General features: G+C 44.3%; 1 protein-coding gene across 9 annotated transcripts in view; it reads left to right on the top strand.

Moving 5' to 3' along the window:
* bbs9 (Bardet-Biedl syndrome 9) overlaps positions 1–24,486 on the top strand; it is a 519,061-nt gene that overhangs the window by 282,126 nt on the left and 212,449 nt on the right. For all 9 annotated transcript variants that reach the window (XM_048530080.1, XM_048530078.1, XM_048530076.1 and 6 more), the window contains one exon: positions 10,573–10,755. In XM_048530080.1, coding sequence (XP_048386037.1) covers positions 10,573–10,755 — 183 coding nt within the window. The remainder of the gene's footprint in view (positions 1–10,572; positions 10,756–24,486) is intronic.

Below are 24,486 nucleotides of genomic sequence, written 5' to 3'. Positions count from 1 at the left end.
GTCTATATTTATTAGGCATTGCTAAAGAATTGTTACTGTTTGTAGCCCAGATGATTTGCAGCAACCTTATGAGCAGCTTGTGTATGACTCACTTTTAAAGTATTGACTGGATGTTTATAATATGACATGCTTGTACTAGGCATTTCATGACCCGAAGCTCGTTCGGGAGATCTAAGTATCCTTCAGCATTAGTTGGTTTCAGGAATGCTGACTTGTCAGATGTCCTATACACGATAATATAGCCACATGAATTAATTTCACAATTATCCAAGTTCTCAGACCAGAGTCTCAGCTTTATCGCGCCACATAGTAGGCATGCGCCAATATCTCTTCCAGATGAGACCTATCAACCTTCCTGAAATAGCTCCACATCCCATCACTGAGGAGAGACAATAGACAATAGGTGCTGGAGTAGGCCATTCGAGCCAGCACCACCATTCATTATGATCATGGCTGATCATCCGCAATCAGTATCCTGTTCCTGCCTTATCCCCATAACCCTTGATTCCACTATCTATAAGAGCTCTATCCACTGTGTCCTCTGGTCCTGGACTCACCCGTCAGCGGAAACATGCTTCCTGCCTCCACAGTGTCCAATCCCTTAATAATCTTGTACGTCTCAATCAGATCCCCTCTCATCTTTCTAAACTTGTGTATACAAGCCCAGTTGCTCCAATCTTTCAACATATGATAGCCCTGCCATTCTGGGAATTGACCTCGTGAACCTATGCTGCACTCCCTCAATAGCAGGAATGTCCTTCCTCAAATTTGGAGACAAAAACTGCACACAGTACTCCAGGAGGGGTCTCACCAGGGCCCTATACAGCTGCAGAAGGACCTCTTTGCTCCTATACTCAATTCCTCTTGTTATGAAGGCCAGCATGCTATTAGCTTTCTTCACTGCCTGCTGTACCTGCATGCTTGCTTTCATTGACTGATGTACAAGAACATTAGATCTTGTTGTACTTCCCCTTTACCTAATTTGACTCCATTGAGATAGTAATCTGCCTTCCTGTTCTTGCCACCAAAGTGTATAACCACACATTTATCCACATTAAACTGCACCTGCCATGCATCCGTCCACTCACCTACCCTCTCCAAGTCACCCTGTATTCTCATAACATGCTCCTCACGTCTCACACTGCCACCCAGCTTTGTGTCATACAAAGAAGAGGAGAGGAAGGGAGGGGAGAGGTGAGGAGAGAGGAGAGGAGAAGAGGGGAGGGGAGAAGAGGAGAGGAGAGGAGAAGAGGGGTGGGTAGAGAAGGGGAGAGGAGGGGAGGGGAGAAGAGGAGAGGAGAGGAGAAGAGGGGTGGGTAGAGAAGGGGAGAGGAGGGGAGGGGAGAAGAGGAGAGGAGAGAAAATGAGAGGAAAGGAGAAAAGAGCTGAGCCGAGCCTTTGTAGTCACATACACTTCATTGAGTGCAGTGAAAAGTTTGTAATGCCGCCTCTCAAGGAGGGAAATAAAGCATTCCACCTTTCCCCAGTGCCCACCTCTCCCTGATGGCATGGACAGCATTGGTGGACACCACATGCTTCCTTTCCAGGGACACCAGGGCTCAAACACAGCCATGGAAGAGGGGCAGGCAGTCAGCATAAATGACTACCTCCACGGCCCGCTGCCTGGACTTGTTAATGACCAGCTTGGCCAGGCCCAGGAACAGACCCATGAGGAGATCCTCTGACCTGCCCACTCCTCTCTGCACCAGGCGCCCAAAGATCAGGAGTGTGGGGCACAAGTGCTACCAAATGCAGAGAATATGATCTTTGCGATAATTAAAAATGGAGTTCCAATGCCCACCTTCAATATACACATGATCCACAGACTGCACAGTGCCACGAAACAAACACTTGGGCTGGGAGTTGCACAGGACTGCTGCACTCAACACCTTCCATCCCAGATTCCCCATGGGAAAGAGGGAGGACTCCCACATAGAGAGCCCTTCACTCAGGATTTCCACCATTCGGTGGTAAATGGGCACATCAAGTCGTGTCCAGGTACCCGTCTAAAATCATGCTTCCTGTGTTCTGCAAGTGGCTTAGGTTGTGAGGCAGAGGCTCCCAGGGGAAGTGCAGGATCCCGGGGCCAATGTGAAAGCAGGGGTGTACTCCAGGATCCAACTGCACACCTGAGCATCCTCCAGCAGATGCCCAAACCTGGTCATCCCTTCAGCCACAGCCCTCACTTCCGCCAGCCACTTGTACCTGCAATTGTAGAGGCATGGAATCCTGAGCAACAGCTCTCTGATGATAGTCGCCACTCCTGATGGAGAGTAAGCCTGGCACAAATCAACCATATCCCAGACAGTGATCGAGTCCTGGTAAAACACAGGCAACGTCTCGAGGGCAACTTGCAAACCCTTGTGGTCGATAAACAGGAGCTGCATGTCGTCAGTGAGTCTATGCACCTGGTGGAAAAATTACATTGCCGGGATGCAGCACCGAGGAGGAGGATCAACGTCAAGGTTATCGCTGAAGGTGGAGAGCCACCACCTGGGTGTGGATGTACACCAGTGACTGACCACCCTCCTAAATGGAGAGTCTCAGAAGTTGTGCCATGACCCACTGTGGCTTTATGTCCCAGAAAAAGTGAACCAACGTTCTCTGGATGTCAGCGACAAAAACAGAAGGAGGGACCAAAGGGACTAGCTGGGACCACAACATGGAGGCCACCAGCTGGTTTAGGAGCAGCACTCGGCTCCTGTAAGACGGCACTAGGAGCAGGCCTGTGCTGCAGCCTAAGCGAGCCTAGTCTTTGGCCTCCAGCTCCTGCCAATTTGCTGACCAGGATCCCTCAGCTGGTCCGAGATAGAGGAGATAGAACATAGAACATAGATCATAGAAAAGTACAGCACGGTACAGGCCCTTTGGCCCACGATGTTGTGCCGTGGAATAATCCTAATCCAAAAATAAAATAACCTAACCTACATTCCCCTCAATTCGCTGCAGTCCATGTGCATGTCCAGCCGTCGCTTAAATAACACTAATGACTCTGCTGTATAGAACATAGAAAAGAAGTGGTGGTGCTCCAGCTGAACCCCTGTAGCTCCTCTGGCAGAGAGCCCACCCACCACAGAGCAACGAGGAGTACAGTTTCTGACACTCTCTATTAAGGAAGGTGGTCATTTTCTGATGAAGGATCTAGGCTCGAAACGTCAGCTTTCTTGCCCCTAAGATGCTGCTTGGCCTGCTGTGTTCATCCAGTTCCACACCTTGTTATCTTGGAGGCCAGGACATTTGGCCCAGTTGGCCCAGGTGGATGTTGCCGCCGAGTACACTGACTGATACCCGTGCTGCCTTCCCAGGTCAGCTGGGTCAGTGAACACCAGGAGCACATCATTGGCATAACTGGGAAGGACCGTGCCTGCGCCTGGCCCATGCAGAACCAGCCCCAACAACCTCATCCGCAAAAGGCACAAGAAAGGTTCCACACATAGGGAATACAGCTGACCGGATACAGGGCAGCCCTCTTGAAGTGAAGGTGCACTGTCAGGGACCTATTAACTTTAACCAGACACTCTGCTGTGATGTATAAAATTTACATCTGGGCAGTAAACTCTCTCCTGAACCCGAATGCCTGCAGGGCCCTGAGCAGATCGACCTGTCGAATTCCTTCTCCTGATTGAGAGACAGGAAGGCACTCAACAGACCAGTCCTCTGACAGAAATGGATCAGGTCCCAGAACAGATGGACATTGTCATGAATCCTCCAGCCCAGGGTGTGTATGACTGGTCAGGGTGGATCATGTGGTCCAGCACAGATGCCAGGTAAGAAACCAACGCTCAGGCAAGAATGTTATAATCCATGCTGAGGAGGAAGACTGGACACCAGTTCTTAAGGGAACAAAGGTTCCCTTCTTTGGCAGCAGGACAATGACCACCTCATGCCAAGAAAGGGGCTGTAGGTCCCTCCCCTAGGACGTGTGCCAGTGTGAATCAGGGAACTTATATTTCATGAGGTCCGCCTGATTGACGTCATTCTAACCTCTCCCCTGACCAATATTTATTCCTCAACCAAAGCTGAAGTAGTTTTGACATTCATTGAATTGATGTTTGTGGGATTGACTGCTGTTTTGCTCACATTACAGCACTAAGTGCCTTTCAGAATATTGTGGAATGTCCCAAGATTATGTAAAGTTATTTTTGCACTGGTGTGCACAGTTCGATACTAGAATGTAATTTTTAAGGAAGCTGTCAATTCTATTTTAAATAAAATATAAAAAATATATACTATGCTTCAACATTGTTTTGTTACTTTCTATGATCACTTCTTTTAAAAACACATTGATCAAATAGTGAATGCTGCCAATTTGGAGAAAAGGCTAATGAGCCATAGTTATTCGTGATCCTGGCAGTCAAGGAAACAGAACGGTGAACAGCAAGTGAGAGCCATTTTACTGATACAAAAATTGGTCGAAATAGTATTGGTATTTTTGATTTGTATTTTCCATAGTTGTGAGCACTAACCTCCTATCACGCCCGAGATGCCCTCTGTTAATTATCAGTGTATTCCTTTCAGGGATAGATAAGTTATTACATACCACATACCCACTGCATTTATCTTCAGATTAGCACAGGATGAAGTAATATCTGTTAGTAAGTTATGTGAGGGGAGGCTTTGTCAAGTATTATTTATACTTTCCAAATAGTACCGATCGAGAACAACAAGAAGTGTTGAAGTAAAAATGTTTAGTTCAGGTTCATTTTCCCATCTCACAGGGCCCGAATTCTGCTGGCAAGGATTGAATATTTTTTCAAAGCATTTAGTATCTTTTACATACAAAGTTTGATTTCATTGCCGTTGCAAACTTTGATCTGTTTATGAGGTTAACCTGGCACCAGCCATCATTCCCAATGACAATAATTCAATGTTGGAGTTATGCCGAAATCCTGAAAACATGAGGGTATAATTTTCTTCGTATCTGCTATCTCATGGAGGTGTGTCATATGTTTCTTACCTGCGCTTGATTTAGCTTGATAATACTCCTGTTCAGTCAGTTTAATGCCAGGATTTACAAATGCATTTCATTTCATTTAAACCAAAGCTAGCCTTTTTCACAAACAGAGCTGACGGAATAAAGATATAATAGTTAGGCAGACAGCTAAAATGTCCGTAAAACTTCTTCAATGACTGTGTAACTGATTCTTAATCTTGGAGAACAATACAAATCTTGGAGACAATGTACTCAGTGCTTCTGCGGAGGAGGGGGTGAGAGGCTTTGCACTCAGTTTGACCCTACTAATATTTTTGGTACAAAAGTTTAGGCTATAAAGTACATACTGAACAATGGGTGAGTCAAAGAGATTTACACGGTGGTAATGAGATCAGTAGGTACTGAAAAAAACAAGAGAAATGTTCAACTGATATGAGCTTGTTATCTAAATAAGGGGGATTGTACTGAGCCTTCAACTTCCCATAGTTGTTACGTATTTTCAATTATGTTATGCAGGTTGTGAAATCCTGGTGGCTTATCAGTGGTTTCAAATTGACTCGGATAATTTTGAGGGTGGGCTATGTCAGTTTAGATGTGAAAGGTTTTTTAATGCCATGAAGTGTGTGAATCTCTGCCCCGCTTATATTCTGAAACTCTTGCTAACTATGACAGTCATTGTGACTTAGCATCTCAGTTCAATCCTGCTGTGTTTCAATACATTTTAGGCTGTCCCTCCCCCATGCAGGGCAGCTGGTAGTTGAAGTGTTGGGTGTTGTTTGGTGGTTTTGTGTGCTGTCTTTGATATCTCAACTTTGCCTCCATGTGTTCATACAAGACTATAAGGCCATACGGCATGAGAGCAGAAGTAGGTAATTTACCCTTTAAGTCTGCCCTGCCATTCAATTAGATAATGGTTTAACTGATGATCCTCAGTTCCACTTCTGTCTTTTCCCTGTATTCCTTGATTCTCTTATTGATTAAAAATCTATCTATCTGAGCCTTGAATATACCACAGTAACGCAGCCTCTACATCCTGTGGCAGTAAAAGATACCAGAGATACACTGCCCTCTGACAGAAGAAATTCCTCTTCATCTCTGTGCCAAATGGCTGACTTCTTACTCAGAGATTATGCTGTCTGATCCTAGATTCTCCCACAAGAAGAAGCAACCTTTCCCCATCTACTCTCTTGAGTACCCTAAGAAACTTATATGTTTCAATAAGGTCATCTCTCATTCTTCCTCACTGAGTACATACTCAGCCTACTCAATATATCCTCATAAGAAAATGCCTCTAAAACCAGAATCAATCCTGTGGCCCTTCTCAGGACTGCCTCCAATGTCAATGTATCTTTTCTGAGACAAGAGAGTAAAAATGGTTCACAGTATTCCAGGTGTGATCAAATAGTGCCTGCAAGGTTTTATATTTTTACAACCCAACATTCCATTTGTCTTCCCTAATAACAACTGAACTTTTTGTGATTCATGCATGAGGACCCTTCTGTGCTGCAGCTTTCTGCAGTCTTTCAGATTTCTTATCTCATTTATATTAAAAGATACAGTGCAAAGTATTTTCTCATGATATAGGCGGTGTCACCACACTCTGACGCCATCTTGAAACAGACTGTTCCAAACAAAGTTACCATACACAATTGCACGTGTTAATTCCACATCTAAAAACAAAAGATTTCTTCTCTATGATATATAAGGCAGCTCAGGAAATATTTAATGGATAAGCAGAATTCAAGTGAAGATACACAGTTGCTAATATTAGTGTTATTAGTGTTTCAGCTGCATTTATATGAAAGAATACCATCTCAGAAGAGTTACTACATTTGTTGCCAGTCCCAGATAATATTGCTAAAGTCAGCATCAACAAGTTTGCCCAACACCATTCTAAAATAAGGGCAGGGAAGAAATAAATTAGCATCTCATTGGTAGATTTGAAGACAATGCCTGGCTTCCTAAGTTTATTCTTATACAACCTATTTAAGTACACTATTTGAAATGTCAGAACTGGAAAATTATTGCTGGTCTCTATTACTTTTTCAGTTTGGGTTTTTTTTGTTAGTGTAAAAAAGACAAACAACTCTACATCCTTATGGCAGGAGGCCAAAAAAGCTAACATAATTCATTAACCATTGACAAAAAAAAGGCTGTTTTGAATTGAGGTGTTGCGCTGAAGTTTGGCACTTTGCTGGGTTAAGTTGGAGTCATCAGTCCATTAGTGGCTGGTTACTGGAATTGAGAGAGACGAAAGTTCAGTGTGTTACTGAACAGAGTGAACACTTTCTTGGAGGATTGAGTCCCTCATTGACCCATACACCAAGGCTGGCTCACAGTCAGACTGTGACGGACTGATGCCCTGACAGGCTGGGATCGCTTTAACCTGTGAGTCACTTTCCTTCATTTTCCACACAAGTTTCCACACAAGCTTCAGCCCAGTCACTTAACTGTTTTACATTATCTATCTGTGTTAAGTTGCCCAGCTCTCTGTAGACTCTGTGAATCATCCTTCCCACCTTACTGAACAAACTAGCCTGAAGTTGCCATTTTTTTTGTCCTTTTCCCTTTTCGAGTTATTGTGTTGCATTGACAGTTTTGCAATCCTCCAGTTTCCCAGAGTATAGGATTCCAGGAAGATTACTACCAGTGCATCCACTTTCTCTGTGTACATTTTCTTTAATATCCAAGGATGCAATCCAGCACTGATTCAAATCTTCTGACCTGTTTGATAAACCTTCCCAGCTAAACATTCCCCATTTTGATTGGTCGCAGAGCAGCAGATCATATAAGTCACAGAAATGTTTGATCTTTTCAGAGATGTTTTTGGGACTATCCTGAAAGGTATTCAGTTACCATTCTGGAAGTCTTCTGCTAAGACTAAATACCAGGTAGAGCAGTTGCTTCAGAAGTCTGACTTCAAAAATGTGAATGACACGTCCCATTCACCTTGCAGCTGTGTATTTTGGTTTGGCAGATGGCATTGCTGTTGGATTCCCTGGATTTGGAAGAGCTTGCAAAGGCACTGTGGTGGTTTTTCTCCAATGCTTTGAGATCCTTGCTCTAAGTTGCCCAAGTCTCTGGAGCATAATTAGTGTGCAGAGATTACAGCTGCCTGGTAATCCATGATTCGGGTTTGAGATCCTGTCTTTCAACTACTCTTTTCCTCAGTAAATAGAAGGCTGAGCAGGCACATTATAATCATTGATGGATTCCAACATCTATGTCTGGTATTATTGAGAGGAAGTAATCAGAATATGGAAAATAGTCCTAGAATTTAGAGAAAGCCTTATTTTCTCACATGCTTTGGTGAAGAAGACATTCATAAGCTTTTCTGGCAAACTGGTGACAGGCAGCTAATGTATGTTTGGCTCACTTTAGTGAGGAATCAGCATATCGCTGTTATCAGCACATAATATTCCTATTCTTGAAGCAACATGTGAAATAAAAGAGTGGTTCTACACGGACCCTCAATAAACCCGAACCCACGCTCTAACAGATGACACGTTGATCTTCCTCGAGGATTTCAGCGCTAGAGCCATGACAGATTGTAGAATGGTGTGATAGGCGAGGATGAACTGGGGAATACAAATACAAAATCTCTTGGTAACATCCACATTCCAAACATTGGTACCTGTTTGATTATGTCATTGATCAAGCAAAGGACAACAGATATGTTTGTGTTACTTGGACCATGATAGATAATGATAAGTAAGTGCTGGATTTCGCACCATCTTAATCCAGTGTGCTGTATCTTGCAGCCTGTCCTCCAAACAACAAAACAACAGAGGCAATGCCTCAAGAGAATTAACTTTGAAGACCTGAAAAATCCCCCAAGGTTGGACCTTCTAATTCAGTCCCTGGCTGCAGACCTCTCAACTTCCACCAATCAAGAGCTACAGATGTATACCCATGGTGCCTGGTCAACCCTAAAAACCACAAGAAAAAGCACCTGAGAAGAGTTTCTTTACCTTTCTACACAAAACGTAGTAGCTTGCTTGATGGAGCGATCAACAAATATGGATCATAACTCAGCGCAAGTGTAAAACCTTGCAGATGGAAAATTTTGCTACAATTCAAGAGAAAAGCCCTACCAGTTCCTGAAGACAACAGCATAAAACTTCATGTTTACAGTACAGGGAATCATCCATGATTACAGTAATCATGAACTCAGTACCAGACAAATTAACTGTGAAAGCTGCTGTTTTTGTTGTAAAAATCCACGTGGTTTACGAATGCCCTTCAGGTTAGATAAGGGACGGGAACATATCACTCTGTCCAGCCTGGCCCATATGTAACTCCAGGCCCACACTATCTTAGCTGACACTTTAATTGCAATGTTGCTCACATTCCAAAATCAGGTTTTCTGCAACAGATACGTAGATGTTGCACATCAAAATTCTAGAGCTAAACTTCTTACATATGAGTGCCCTCATAGTTGACTAGAAATGATTATAATTCAAATCTGGCTTGCCTCACTATAGACACACACTCATATAACTAATAGGTAATTTGATCACACCTAGTACAAGGACTTTGCTAGAAAATATTTGTCAATATTTGGGTCACACTTCCAAACAGTGTCAGGTAAAAGGGTAACTATCAATGCTCAAAGGAGAGATAGCAGATTCTGAAGTCAATAAGATTCAATAATGTGCAAATGCAGTGCCAAAGAACGACATAACCGAAAATCATCTGGACACTTGCTGCAAGACTGATGAAAGAAATTGGCTGGATGGTCTTTGGTGGTTTCTAGATTCTTACCATATTAGTGAAATTATAATGTACACTAGAAAATTGATTAGATTTTTGAATAGGATCTCAATGCTAAAATCCAGATTAAAATCAGATAAGCTAAATAAAATGCACACAACATTGCATCCAGCATCGCAATCAAAGATAATCTACTGTTCTCAATTAAACCTGTATGGATGGACACAGATGATTTTTGAGGATGTTGTTATGAAGTTTGACAATGGCCGCTAGTGAAAAGTCCAAATTGGGGTAGGTTGTGAAAATATGATATACCAACCAGAAAACGAAGAAATTGCACTCAAATCTAAGAACATAATCTTGTTTGAAATCATTCATGATTGTATAAATAGCAGGGTAGGCTCTAGGGGCTGAATTGCCTACTCTTGCTCCTCAGTCTTACGTTCTTACGTTCTTCTCCTGTGCTTCACAAAGCTTATCTGATTTAGATAATAGTAATAATAATTTAGATAATAGTACTTAGTAGACTGTAGTCCAGGCACTCATTTTTCTGTGATAACAAAGTGTGAAGCTGGATGAACACAGCAGGCCAAGCAGCATCTCAGGAGCACAAAAGCTGACGTTCCGGGCCTAGACCCTTCATCAGAGATAGGGATGGGGAGAGGGTTCTGAAATAAATAGGGAGAGAGGGGGAGGCGGACCGAAGCCCGTAAAGTCAGCTTTTGCGCTCCTGAGATGCTGTATTGTCATGCGTTCTTTTATGTGAGATTGATAAAAGTTTAATTTCCTTTCCCTTTTCCATGTAAAGTTGCATGCGTTTTTAATAGTACTCTTGTGATCCAAATTTTTTTTCAAAGAGATCCTGTTGAAAATATTATATTTGATAGTGGCTAAAAATTATATAATTACTGTTGCTTTTGTTTCAGCTTACAGCTCTAGGTGATGCTGCAGAGGAGAATCAGGCCAACTTGTACCAAGTTTTCACCAGGCTGAAGAGTGGCACCCATTTATTGGTTCAATTGATTGGCCTGTGGCAAAATTTGAGCCCTGATGAGATGAGCATACTGAAGGCTACATTTCTACCACTGATGCAAGATAGCCAGGAATTAGTAAGTGCTTTGTAAGGTTGTAGAATATACTGTTTCTCTACATAGATGTTTATTCTTGAACAGATACGTTCAACAGATTGATGCTGCAGATGCTGTCCAAATGACACTGAGTTCTTTTGCTGCTGCACTATTTCTAAGAATAACTTTTCTGAAAGAGATTCCTGGATTTAAATTTACCAATTACAGAAATCATCGTCATGTTATGTTTAAGTAAGAACTGCACATGGGGAAATAAGATTGATATTGGCATCACTTTGAGTACATTTCCCACAAGAAGATAAACAAATAATTCAAGCAATGGTCTTTAAGTCCTATCTTTCACAAATAATATGTATTATGACAAGGCATTACTTTATGCTCTTGAAAGAAAGTTCTATATAAATGAACCCTGGTCCCTGAATGTAATTGAATAAATGTATAGAATCTTCCTAGCACCGCTCTTCAATTTTGTCCTTAAGAGAGAAAAACTCTAAGCTGCAGCAGCCCAAAAGTTCCATCCTGCATAATATTTGCTGTGTCAGTTGATCCTATTCCAATAATATTAGATTCTGGTCACATGTCATATGCTTTATTCTGACAATCTGTTCTATGTCCAAAATTCATCAAAAATACAAAGCCAAAGTTGGCCATTGCTTTCCAGAATCAGTAGTACTGTTTTGACCTCCGAGCTCATCCACTTTCCATGAAGAACTACTGTTCAAAAGCAATTATTATGTCATTCATTTTACAATGAAACAAGACCTCATTCTGTGGCTGTTGTCTAATGGATGTTTTATAGCAAGCTACTCATAGCCTCCATTAACAAATATATTGAATTAATACCTACAGTCACAGCTAGTTTCAAACTGAAAATATCCATTTATTTTTACTGATAGTTATTTGATTCAAAGTCTGCTGTTGTATTAAAGCATGTCATACTGAGGCAAGATAACAAAGTGTGAAGCTGGATGAACATAGCAGGCTAAGCAGCATCTCAGGAGCACAAAAGCTGACGTTTTGGGCCTAGACCCTTCAACAGAGAGCTCTCTTATGAAGGGTCTAGGCCCGAAACGTCAGCTTTTGTGCTCCTGAGATGCTGCTTGGCCTGCTGTGTTCATCCAGCTTCACACTTCGTTATCTTGGATTCTCCAGCATCTGCAGTTCCCATTATCACTGATACTGAGGCAAAGCTAGCTTATGTTATACCCAATTCAGATGGCAGGTATGTGGATTGTGCAGCTGTCATTGTTGAAAGTGTTCATTGTGACGTTAATATACAACAAGCTACTTGGCTGACATCACTGCGGAGCAATTTAATTTTCTGTTAGTCTCTGTCATTTGTAATTTGCAAGAAATAGGATCATGCTTTATGACCCCTATTCACCATTCAATAGAGTCAAGCTTTGAGTTCAGCTCCATTTTGAACAGAGTCAATGTCCTTGATTCTCTTAGGATTCAAAAATCCACCTGTACAAATGAGTAATATCCAACAAAATTCATCAGGTCTATGAATACGCCCAGAGAAATCATGTACAAGATTATTGAGATGTTCACAAAACCATCCTTCATAGAGCTCCCAAATCCTTTAATGTTTGGATTCAATATTTATTACCATTAGGATTTGTCCTTGAGAAGGGAGTGCTGACCTGTGTTTTGAATTTCTGCAGTCTGCAGTCCTTTTGATGTAGTTATACTCGTACAGCTGTTTTGGAGGAAGTCCTGAGTTTTAGATCCTCTATAGGAATGGCAATATCATTTCACATCAAAGTGATGCAATGCTTGGAGAGGACCTGTCACATGGTATTGTTCTGCTGCATTAGCTACTTTTGTACTTCTGAGTGGTAGAGATTGTTGATTTGGTTGCTGGTAAAAACTGCCGCTGCTGTGTTCCAGTGGTAGAAGGAATGAATGTTTCATCTGATGGATGGTGTACTCTTCACGCAGCTTACTTTGTCCTAGATAGTGTTGAGCTCTTTAAGTGTTGTTGTAACTACACATTCAGGCAAGTGGAGAGTTTTTAATCACACTCATGATTTCTGCATTCTAGATGGCAGGCAAGCTTTGGGAGGCGAGGAGGTGAGTTATTCACTGCGGAATTCCCAACCTCTAACCTGACCTTGTACCCACGATATTTATATGGCAAGCCTAAGTAATGCCTTTGAATGTCTTTGTGAGATAATTAGATTTTCTCTTCTGTGATGGTCATTGTCCGGAATTTGTTTGACGCAGTATTACTTATCAGACCAGGCCAAAGTGATCAAAATCTTGTTGCATTACCTTAGATGCTGCAGTATTAGATAAGTTGTGAGCAGGACTGACCATTGCACAATCATTAGCAAATATCTCAGCTTCTGGCCTTATATTGGAGAGAAGGGTTTTGATGAAACAGGTGAAGATGGTTAGGCTTAGAACACTATCATGAGCAACTCCTGCAAGTGAGACACTGACATGTAATTCCCATATCACATTCATTTGCTCTAGATGTGACTCCAAGCTGTGGAGAATTCCCACTGTGAAAATGGAGCAGAAACAGCCAATCTTGCTTCTTCGACCTGGCAGATAGATGCTGCCTGGCTAGGGAATTACAATGGTCATGCAGCAGATAGTCAGTCTCCGGTTGATAGAGAAAGCCACATGTTGATTTACTGCAAAGTATTAACGTGAGATAGCTGGCTTCTGTTCAACAGTAATTGTTTTGATTTTCTGTCATATTCCTATCCTCTATTGTAAATTCTCCTCTCTCTGCTCATTTTGGATCAATACCTGACCTTGCTAATCTTTTCTTTTTCATACACCAAAAGAAGATTTTACAGTCCACCTTTATGCTTCTTGCTCATTGGCATTCATATTCTCTTTTCCTTTTCTTTATCAGTTTCTTTCTGAATCTTTAAATTTTAAGATTCTAAGTTGCTCGCAATCCACAGGCTTGAAAAGCCACTCTCGTTTTCCTTTGTTAGACATAGTAAATTCACCTTTCCTGATTTTTTTTGTGTTAGAGGAATGTGGACCACATAGAAACATAGGAACAAGAGTAAGCCATATGACCTCTCAAGCTTGTTCTGCCATTCAGTTAGATCATGGTTGTTCTGTGGCCTATCTCCATATACCTGCCTTTGGCCTATATTCCTTAATAACCTCATATAACAACAAAAAATTCTATCTCAGATTTAAAATTAACAACTGATAAGCATCAACTGCCATTTTTTGAAGAGAGAAATGCTTCCTGACATCTCTCTTGAATGGTCTGGCCCTTATTTTTAGATTATGTCCCCAGTTCTAGAATCTCCAACCAATGGAAATAGTTTACCCTGTCTTTTCCTGTTAATATCTTGAGGACTTTGATCAGATCAGCCCTTGACTTTCTAAATTTTTAGAAAAGGCAAGTATGTTTGTGTAATCTCTCCTAATATCTTAACTGTTGAAATCCAAGTAAGGTCTGTGTCTTTATACTCCAGTCCTCTAGACATAGAGCCAAGTGATACTCCTTTAAATGTCAGCTATTGCCTAACCACTGTTAAATTCTATGCTATAGTTTCCCAATCCACCATAGCCAACTTGCCCTCCAGCCTTCGCCACTTCTTTTGAAGATTTAAGGAAACATTGCAAGAAAAGGCATTTTTCAAATGAATCCCATCTGCCTATTTTAAGTGGTTGTAAAAGATTCTGTGATATATCTGAGGCAGAGTAAAGATTTATCCCAGGATTATTCCTCGACCAATACTAACAGATTTGCTTGTTCATGGTCTTGGTATGCTTAAACTGGTAGACGTGTTCCTTTACATAGCAACAATTACATTTTGAAATAATTCATTGACTGGAGATTTTTGTTGTAATCGATTTCTGAACACTTGGAATTAGACCTGTAACTATCAAGAAAATGAAAGACTATCTGCTGAAAGGAGATTCAATTATATCAGACTGTGGAGATCTTACTTAAAGTTAATCCAAGTTTAATTGGTACATAAAAATTATCTTGACAGCATTGAAAAGAAAATTGTCAGTGGCTGCCAATAATTAATGAAAAGCTAACAGACAACCTAATATAAACATTGTTTGGAGCCCTTGTTAGAGAAAAGATATGAACTTTATTTGCAATTAAAATGTGTTACCTTCAAAATATTTACCTGTTGCTGCATACAACTCAAAATAAAGAAACAATTCTTCTTACTAATCAACACTGAAATATCCTTCAGGCTTCAAAACATTCTTTGATAGCCTTAGTATGTCCCTTTGGTCCAGACAAGTATGATCAATAATAACAAGACAATCTCCCATGGTGTGCTTGTCATTTTAAAAAGTTTGATAATGTTAATCTGATTGACAAACAACTTCCCAAGTTCTTAGGAGAACAGGCTCATTGCCAGAGATGTGAGAAGGAAAAGTCTTTTCTATTTGCGTTCTTTATGCAGTCTTTCAGGAGACATGTTCAACTTAGAACCAGAAACAAAGCAAGTATGTGTATGTATTATTGTTAAAATTAACTGTATCAGTAAAACAAGAGGGCTGAAGAACAATGGATCTTTCTCAGACTGTAAGCTATTCAACCAATTGTCTTCATTTATGAATTTTTTTATCCCTTTTTGAAATGACAAGATGCTGTAATTCCCAGTGTGAATAGTTCTTTTCCTTACTTGGCAGAGAGTTTATTTGCATTTCTGGTTGGATTTAATTTCCCTCTTACAGTGGATTCCCTCCTGAAAGCCCACTGCCATCAACTTTATATTAATATAAGTAGCCAGTTTTAACTGATGTTTGTGTCAGCGCAGATAATCTGTGTTTGTGATAGCAATGATGTGTCTTATTCACTATTATTATTGAATTATGTTGACAAATGTAGCCTGTTTACCAGTTTACATCTGAATACTGTATAATCCAGTATTTCATTACAATAAATAGACTGTTCTTGATGGTTATTCTAAGAAATAAATGAATGATCCTGACAGTTTTTTTAAATATACCTAACAAAATGTAGTAGTAAAGATGTACAGAACATGTATTTGCAAACATTATGTGAACAAGAAGTATTGTTTGAAGGCTGAGAATATCTAAATGTATAAAGTGTGATCAAATGAATCTCTAGAGTTCCCTTATATGATTTGTTTCATTTGTGGAATTTATGGAAGTAACTGCTCAGTATAACATGAATTCATTAATTTCCTTTTCATTGAAAGTTTGGTACAATGCACCTATTTAAGGTGGATTTCACTCACAGTTTTAACTTGGCAGTATCTGGCAGAGAATAGTGAATTAGGTTTATGTCACATGCTCACATGAGCACAGTAAAAAGTTGACAAGTGACCACTTACGGCACCATCTTAGGTATAAAGGTACCCAGGTACAGAGTTTTACTTATAAAGCAGAAAAATATGGAAAAGACAGCCAAACATTACAGTCCCTCTGCTGAAAAAACAGAAAAGCGAAGAAGCACAGTTACCAGTGCCTGACCCTGCTGGGCTCACCCTCCTCACAAACAACCCCCGGCTTTGGACTCAGCCTCACCATTGAACCTTGTTCCTGCAATTGCTGCTGCCACAGACTGCCTGTTCCTACCCTCACCAAGACCACACCACCAGCCGACAGCAACTCACACTGCAGGACACCAAAGGCTGTCCCTCCTGCTCTCACTACCACGGCCACAGGCTGCCTAATCCTGCTGTAGCCACTGGCCACCGTGGCCTCCCTACTCCCACTGTCACCGCCTACTACCCCGACCCACCTACTCCCACTGTCACCGCCTACTACCCCGACCCACCTACTCCCACTGTCACCGCCTACTACCCCGACCCGCCTACTACCCCGACCCACCTACTCCCACTGTCACCGCCTACTACCCCGACCCACCTACTCCCACTGTCACCGCCTACTACCCCGACCCACCTACTCCCACTGTCACCGCCTACTACCCCGACCCACCTACTCCCACTGTCACCGCCTACTACCCCGACCCACCTACTCCCACTGTCACCGCCTACTACCCCGACCCGCCTACTACCCCGACCCACCTACTCCCACTGTCACCGCCTACTACCCCGACCCACCTACTCCCACTGTCACCGCCTACTACCCCGACCCACCTACTCCCACTGTCACCGCCTACTACCCCGACCCACCTACTCCCACTGTCACCGCCTACTACCCCGACCCACCTACTCCCACTGTCACCGCCTACTACCCCGACCCGCCTACTACCCCGACCCACCTACTCCCACTGTCACCGCCTACTACCGCGACCCACCTACTCCCACTGTCACCGCCTACTACCCCGACCCACCTACTCCCACTGTCACCGCCTACTACCCCGACCCACCTACTCCCACTGTCACCGCCTACTACCGCGACCCACCTACTCCCACTGTCACCGCCTACTACCCCGACCCACCTACTCCCACTGTCACCGCCTACTACCCCGACCCACCTACTCCCACTGTCACCGCCTACTACCCCGACCCACCTACTCCCACTGTCACCGCCTACTACCCCGACCCGCCTACTCCCACTGTCACCGCCTACTACCCCGACCCGCCTACTACCGCGACCCACCTACTCCCACTGTCACCGCCTACTACCGCGACCCACCTACTCCCACTGTCACCGCCTACTACCGCGACCCACCTACTCCCACTGTCACCGCCTACTACCCCGACCCACCTACTCCCACTGTCACCGCCTACTACCCCGACCCACCTACTCCCACTGTCACCGCCTACTACCCCGACCCGCCTACTCCCACTGTCACCGCCTACTACCCCGACCCGCCTACTCCCACTGTCACCGCCTACTACCCCGACCCGCCTACTACCGCGACCCACCTACTCCCACTGTCACCGCCTACTACCCCGACCCACCTACTCCCACTGTCACCGCCTACTACCCCGACCCACCTACTCCCACTGTCACCGCCTACTACCCCGACCCACCTACTCCCACTGTCACCGCCTACTACCCCGACCCACCTACTCCCACTGTCACCGCCTACTACCCCGACCCACCTACTCCCACTGTCACCGCCTACTACCCCGACCCACCTACTCCCACTGTCACCGCCTACTACCCCGACCCACCTACTCCCACTGTCACCGCCTACTACCCCGACCCACCTACTCCCACTGTCACCGCCTACTACCCCGACCCACCTACTCCCACTGTCACCGCCTACTACCCCGACCCACCTACTCCCACTGTCACCGCCTACTACCCCGACCCGCCTACTACCCCGACCCACCTACTCCCACTGTCACCGCCTACTACCCCGACCCGCCTACTACCCCGACCCGCCTACTACCCCGACCCACCTACTCCCACTGTCACCGCCTACTACCCCGACCCACCTACTCCCACTGTCACCGCCTACTACCCCGACCCACCTACTCCCACTGTCACCGCCTACTACCCCGACCCGCCTACTACCGCGACCCACCTACTCCCACTGTCACTGCCTACTACCCCGACCCACCTACTCCCACTGTCACCGCCTACTACCCCGACCCGCCTACTCCCACTGTCACCGCCTACTACCCCGACCCGCCTACTACCCCGACCCGCCTACTACCCCGACCCACCTACTCCCACTGTCACCGCCTACTACCCCGACCCACCTACTCCCACTGTCACCGCCTACTACCCCGACCCACCTACTCCCACTGTCACCGCCTACTACCCCGACCCGCCTACTCCCACTGTCACCGCCTACTACCCCGACCCGCCTACTACCCCGACCCACCTACTCCCACTGTCACCGCCTACTACCCCGACCCACCTACTCCCACTGTCACCGCCTACTACCCCGACCCACCTACTCCCACTGTCACCGCCTACTACCCCGACCCACCTACTCCCACTGTCACCGCCTACTACCCCGACCCGCCTACTCCCACTGTCACCGCCTACTACCCCGACCCACCTACTCCCACTGTCACCGCCTACTACCCCGACCCGCCTACTACCCCGACCCACCTACTCCCACTGTCACCGCCTACTACCCTGACCCACCTACTCCCACTGTCACCGCCTACTACCCCGACCCACCTACTCCCACTGTCACCGCCTACTACCGCGACCCACCTACTCCCACTGTCACCGCCTACTACCGCGACCCACCTACTCCCACTGTCACCGCCTACTACCCCGACCCACCTACTCCCACTGTCACCGCCTACTACCCCGACCCACCTACTCCCACTGTCACCGCCTACTACCCCGACCCACCTACTCCCACTGTCACCGCCTACTACCCCGACCCACCTACTCCCACTGTCACCGCCTACTACCCCGACCCACCTACTCCCACTGTCACCGCCTACTACCCCGACCCAACTACTCCCACTGTGGTCGAACATAGAACATTGAACATAGAAAATTACAGCACGGTACAAGCCCTTCGGCCCACGATGTTGTGCCGTGGATTAATCCTCATCCAAAAATAAAATAACCTAACCTACATTCCCCTCAATTCACTGCTGTCCATGTACATGTCCAGCAGTCACTTAAATGTCACTAATGACTCTGCTTCCATGACTACCACTGGCAAACTATTCCATGCGCTCACAACTCTCTGGGTGAAGAACCTTCCTCTGACGCCTCCTCTATACCTTCCTCCTAACACCTTAAAACTATGACCCCTCATGGCAGTCAATCCTGCCCTGGAGAAAACAGAGCTCTCTGGCTATCGACTCTATCCATGCCTCTCATTACCTTGTACACCTCGATCAGGTCACCTCTCTTCCTCCTTCTCTCCAGAGAGAAAAATCCGAGCTCGGTCAACCTCTCCTCGTAAGACAAGTCCTCCAGTCCAGGCAGCATCCTGGTAAAATAGTATCAGAGATAATGGGAACTGCAGATGCTGGACAATCTACGATAATAAAATGTGAGGCTGGATGAACACAGCAGGCCAAGCAGCATCTCAGGAGCACAAAAGCTGAGGTTTCGGGCCTAGACCCTTCATCAGAGAGGGGGATGGGGAGAGGGTTCTGGAATAAATAGGGACAGAGGGGGAGGCGGACCGAAGATGGAGAGAAAAGAAGATAGGTGGAGAGGAGAGTATAGGTGGGGAGGTAGGGGGGGAATTGGTCAGTCCAGGGAAGACGGACAGGTCAAGGAGGTGGGATGAGGTTATTAGGTAGGAGATGGAGGTGCGGCTTGAGGTGGGAGGAAGGGATGGGTGAGAGGAAGAACAGGTTAGGGAGGCAGAGACAGGTTGGACTGGTTTTGGGATGCAGTGGGTGGAGGGGAAGAGCTGGGCTGGTTGTGTGGTGCAGTGGGGGGAGGGGACGAACTGGGCTGGTTTAGGGATGCAGTTGGGGAAGGGGAGATTTTGAAGCTGGTGAAGTCCACATTGATACCATTTGGCTGCAGGGTTTTTTTCTCGACGGCAGTAGGAGATGAAGAGGTCGAGGGAGGATAACGCAGGAACAGCAACTCATATTCCGCTTGGGAACCCTGCAGCCTAATGGTATCAATGTGGACTTCACCAGCTTCAAAATCTCCCCTTCCCCCACCGCATCCCTAAACCAGCCCAGTTCGTCCCCTCCCCCTACTGCACCACACAACCAGCCCAGCTCTTCCCCTCCACCCACTGCATCCCACTTCTTTAAATACAAACTATTCCCTTCTTGTTTAATGCCTTCCCTCACATCTCTGTTTGGCGGCCTGTTGACAACCACCAATCATGTTTTCTGTCACTTGGTGTTTCTCATCTCTGTCCGTACAGATTCAACATTATTTTCTGAGTGCTCCTCACTTTTGCCTGTATGTATTTGTTTGCTAACAATGCTAGCACATCTGCTTTCCATTTTTGTCTGACCTTCTTAAATAATGAATACTCCTGGATATATAGTTCCATTGTCACCTTTCAGCCATCCCTCTGTCATTACATCTGTACCATAACTAATACAAAAATATTTAACAAAAAAAAGTACCATGTATGATAGAAATCTGAACACAGATGTAAAATATTGTGAATATTTAGCACATCCATTTTTCTATTGAAGACAGCTTGTCTTTGCAGGTGGCAGTGGTATTTGTATTGACTGTGTGGGAGACAGCAGGAGTCTGCTTTAATGTCAGATGCTCGCAACTAAAGTATCTGATTTACTGTATAAATAATTCCTTTCCTCTGCAGCTTCTATCAGATTCAAACCCTTAAAGTCAGTGTAAGATTGCAGCCATCTACCCTTGTTACTGCCTCTCTGCTGCCCCTTCCAGTTAGCTCACTTGAATACTGCTGGATACTTCGCAGTTCTCCCTAATCTGATCCTCTGAGATGGATAATTTTATATTCGCTAGCTGGTGACATGATCAGCCTGATAACTCCTCACCTCAGTGATATCAATTTGAGAAACACATGAATGAAGAAAATAGTTGCATCCAAGTTCAAGTCCCATCTACGTGAAGATGTGTCTGAACAGATTGATTAGAAATATACATTTTAGTGTTGCATCTTAGCATGTTTTATGGCAAATAGTTTTCTCGAACAATTTAAAGAGCCAATAAATGTTTCTGCTTCAAACAGCCAAGAGTAACAAATGCTTAAATTATACTGCTGTCAATTTAGAAAGCTTGAATAGGGAAATAATTTAATGTCTTTTATGAAACTTGTACTAAAAGTCTTCTGTTTATGTCAAGTTAAAAAAAATTCAAACTTAACTCTTAAAGTGCAGAATCATCCACTTCACAGCAAATAAGCAGTTACACAAAACAGCACACCTATTTAATGTTCAATTGACTCCATGTCAAATTTACAATGAGGCATTGTAATTCCAGGGTTTATAGTCTTTCTTGATTATCATCATTACTAGGTTAATTGTCCTTTGTGAGCGTTTCCTTGGGGAATTCTTTCTGTGATATGACTATGGAAAAACCTGTGGCCAAACTACCTGCAGGCCTTTACATGCCTTTCTGAGTAGACCCTTGGAAGAGGCCATCATGATAACAGCACAATACTGTAATGGATCTCTATTTATTACCTATTATGATGTGTTAGAGCCTGGGTTTAACCGGAGGTTAAATGTGACTCATTCACATTTCCACTGTTGCTATTTACTATGGGTACATAAGGAAAATGACAAGGGCATCGTCTCTTGATTATTGCTGTTCAACAAAACATAGAACATAGAACAGTGCAACACAGTACAGGCCCTATGGCCCACGTTGTGCCGAACTTTTACCCCATAACCTCTACCCCTACCTTATACTAACATCCATACGCCTATCTAATAGCCGCTTAAATGCCCCTAATGAGACCAACACCACTACCCTCTCCAGCAATGCATTCCACGCCACTACCACTCTCTGAGTAAAGAATCTACCTCTGACGACTCTGCTATATCTACCTCCACTCACTTTAAAACTCTGTTCCCTTGTAATAACTACCTCCACCCTAGGAAAAAGTCTCTGGCTGTCCACTCTATCTATACCTCTGATCATTTTGTACACCTCCATCATGTCACCTCTCATCCATCATTGTTTGAAAGAGTAAAGCCCTAGCTCTCTCAACCTTTCCTCGTAAGATCTTCCCTCCATTCCAGACAACATCCTGGTACATCTCCTTTGCAACTTTTCCAATGCTTCCACATCTTTCCTGTAATGAGGTGACCAGAACTGGACACAATACTCCAGATGTGGCAGAACCAGAGTTTTGTATTGCTGGAGCATAACTTCATGGCTCTTGACCTCAATCCATTTATTAATGAAAATAAACACACCATACGCCATATTCACAACACTGTCCACCTGGGTGACAGCTTTCGGGGAACTGTGGACATGAACCCCAAGACCCTTCTGCTCCTCCACACTGCCGAGAATCTTTCCGTTGACCTTGCCTTCAGCTTTCAAGTTTGTCCTTCCAAAATGAATCACCTCACACTTTTGAGAGTTAAACTCCATCTACCACTTCTCAGCCCAGTTCTGCATCCTATCAATGTCCCTTTGTAACCTAGAACACCCCTCTGCACTGTCCACAGTGTGACCCACCTTCGTATTGTCCGCGAACGTGCTAATCCACCCTTCCACTCCTAAATCCAAATCATTTACAAAAATCACAAATAGACAAGGACCCAGAACAGATCCCTGTGGTACACCACTCTTAACTCAGCACCATGTTGAATATTTTCCATCCACTACCACCCTTTGTCTTCTAAGGGTCAGCCAATTCTGAATCCAACCTGCCACATTTCCTCCATCCCATGCCTCCTTACTTTCTGCTTGAGCCTACCATGGGGAACCTTATCAAATGCCTACTTAAATCCATGTACACCACATCCACTGCTCTACCTTCAACAATGTGTTTGGTCATCTCTTCAGAGATGTCAGTAAGGTTTGTGAGGCATGATCTACCCCTCACAAATCCATGCTGACTATCACAAATCAAACTGTGCCTTTCCAAGTGATCATAAGTCCTATCTCTCAGAGCCCTTTCCAATAATTTGCCCACCAGTGAAGTAAGACTAACCGGCATGTAATTTCCGGGGTGATCCCTGTTCCCTTTTTTGAACAAGGGAATGACATTTGCCTCTCTCCAATCTTCTGGCACGATACCTGTGGACAGTGAGGATGAAAAGGTCATTACTAAAGGCCCTGTGATCTCGTCCCTCGCTCCCATAGAGTCCTTGGATAAATCCCATCAGGCCCAGGTGACTTACCTATCTTCAAGTTCCTCAAAATTCCTAGTACATCTTCCCGACTAACATCAACCTCCTTTAGCCTACCAGCCTGGTTCACACTATCCTCCTCTACAACTAGGTCCCTCTCAGTTGTGAATGCCGAAGAAAAGTATTCATTGAGGACCTTTCCTATATCTTCAGGTTCCATGCACAAATACCCTGTACAATCCTTAATTGGCCTACCCTTTCTCTGGTCATTCTCTTACTCCTCACGAACATGTAAAAAGCCTTGGAGTTTTCCTGCATCCTATCTGCCAAAGTTTTCTCACGCCCCCTCATGGCTGTACTTGTTTTTTGGTTCTTGTAAACAGATGAATTTGGGTTAAAAATGAGATTGCAAGTTAAATCATATGAAATCAAATTTTACTTTCCAGTATAGTTCCAAAATAACATGCACAAACTGAAGTGAAAATGAATTAAGAACTGAAAGAACTGCAGATGCTGTAAATCAAGAACAAAAGCAAAGCTGCTGGAAAAGCTCAGCATTTCTGGCACCATCTGTGAAGGAGTAAACAGAGTAAACGTTTTGGGTCCGGTGACCTTTCCTCAGAACACCAGACCCAAAACGTTAACTCTGTGAAAATGTATAATTCTGGCCAGATTATATGTGATACACAGTGCAGTAGAAGGCCATTTGGTCTGACTAGTTCATGCTGGTATTTATGCTCCACTTTCATAGCCTCCTTTCTTCTCTCCTCTGAAGCCATGAAGATAGAACATAAAACAGTACAACACAGTAAAGGCCCTTCGGCCCACGATGTTGTGCCGACCCATTATCCGACTAAGATCAAACTACCCTGCATACCCTACATTTTACTATCCTCCATGTGCTTACCCAAGAGTCGCTTAAAAGCCTCGACTACTACTGCCAGCAGTGCATTCCACACACCCACCACTCTCTGTGTGAAGAACCTACCTCTGACATCTCCCCTATACCTTCCTCCAATCACCTGAAAATTATGCCCCCTCGTCATAGCCATTTCCACCCTGGGAAAAAGTCTCTGATTATCCACTCTATCTATGCCTCTCATCATCCGTGTATACATCTATCAAGTCACCTCTCATCCTTCTTTTCTCCAATTAGAAAAGCTCCAAA

Source organism: Stegostoma tigrinum, chromosome 5, assembly GCF_030684315.1.
Source record: "Stegostoma tigrinum isolate sSteTig4 chromosome 5, sSteTig4.hap1, whole genome shotgun sequence".
Taxonomy (NCBI): Eukaryota; Metazoa; Chordata; class Chondrichthyes; order Orectolobiformes; family Stegostomatidae; genus Stegostoma; species Stegostoma tigrinum.
Note: the sequence above shows the minus strand (reverse complement) of the source record. Positions and strands in the feature narration are given on the sequence as shown.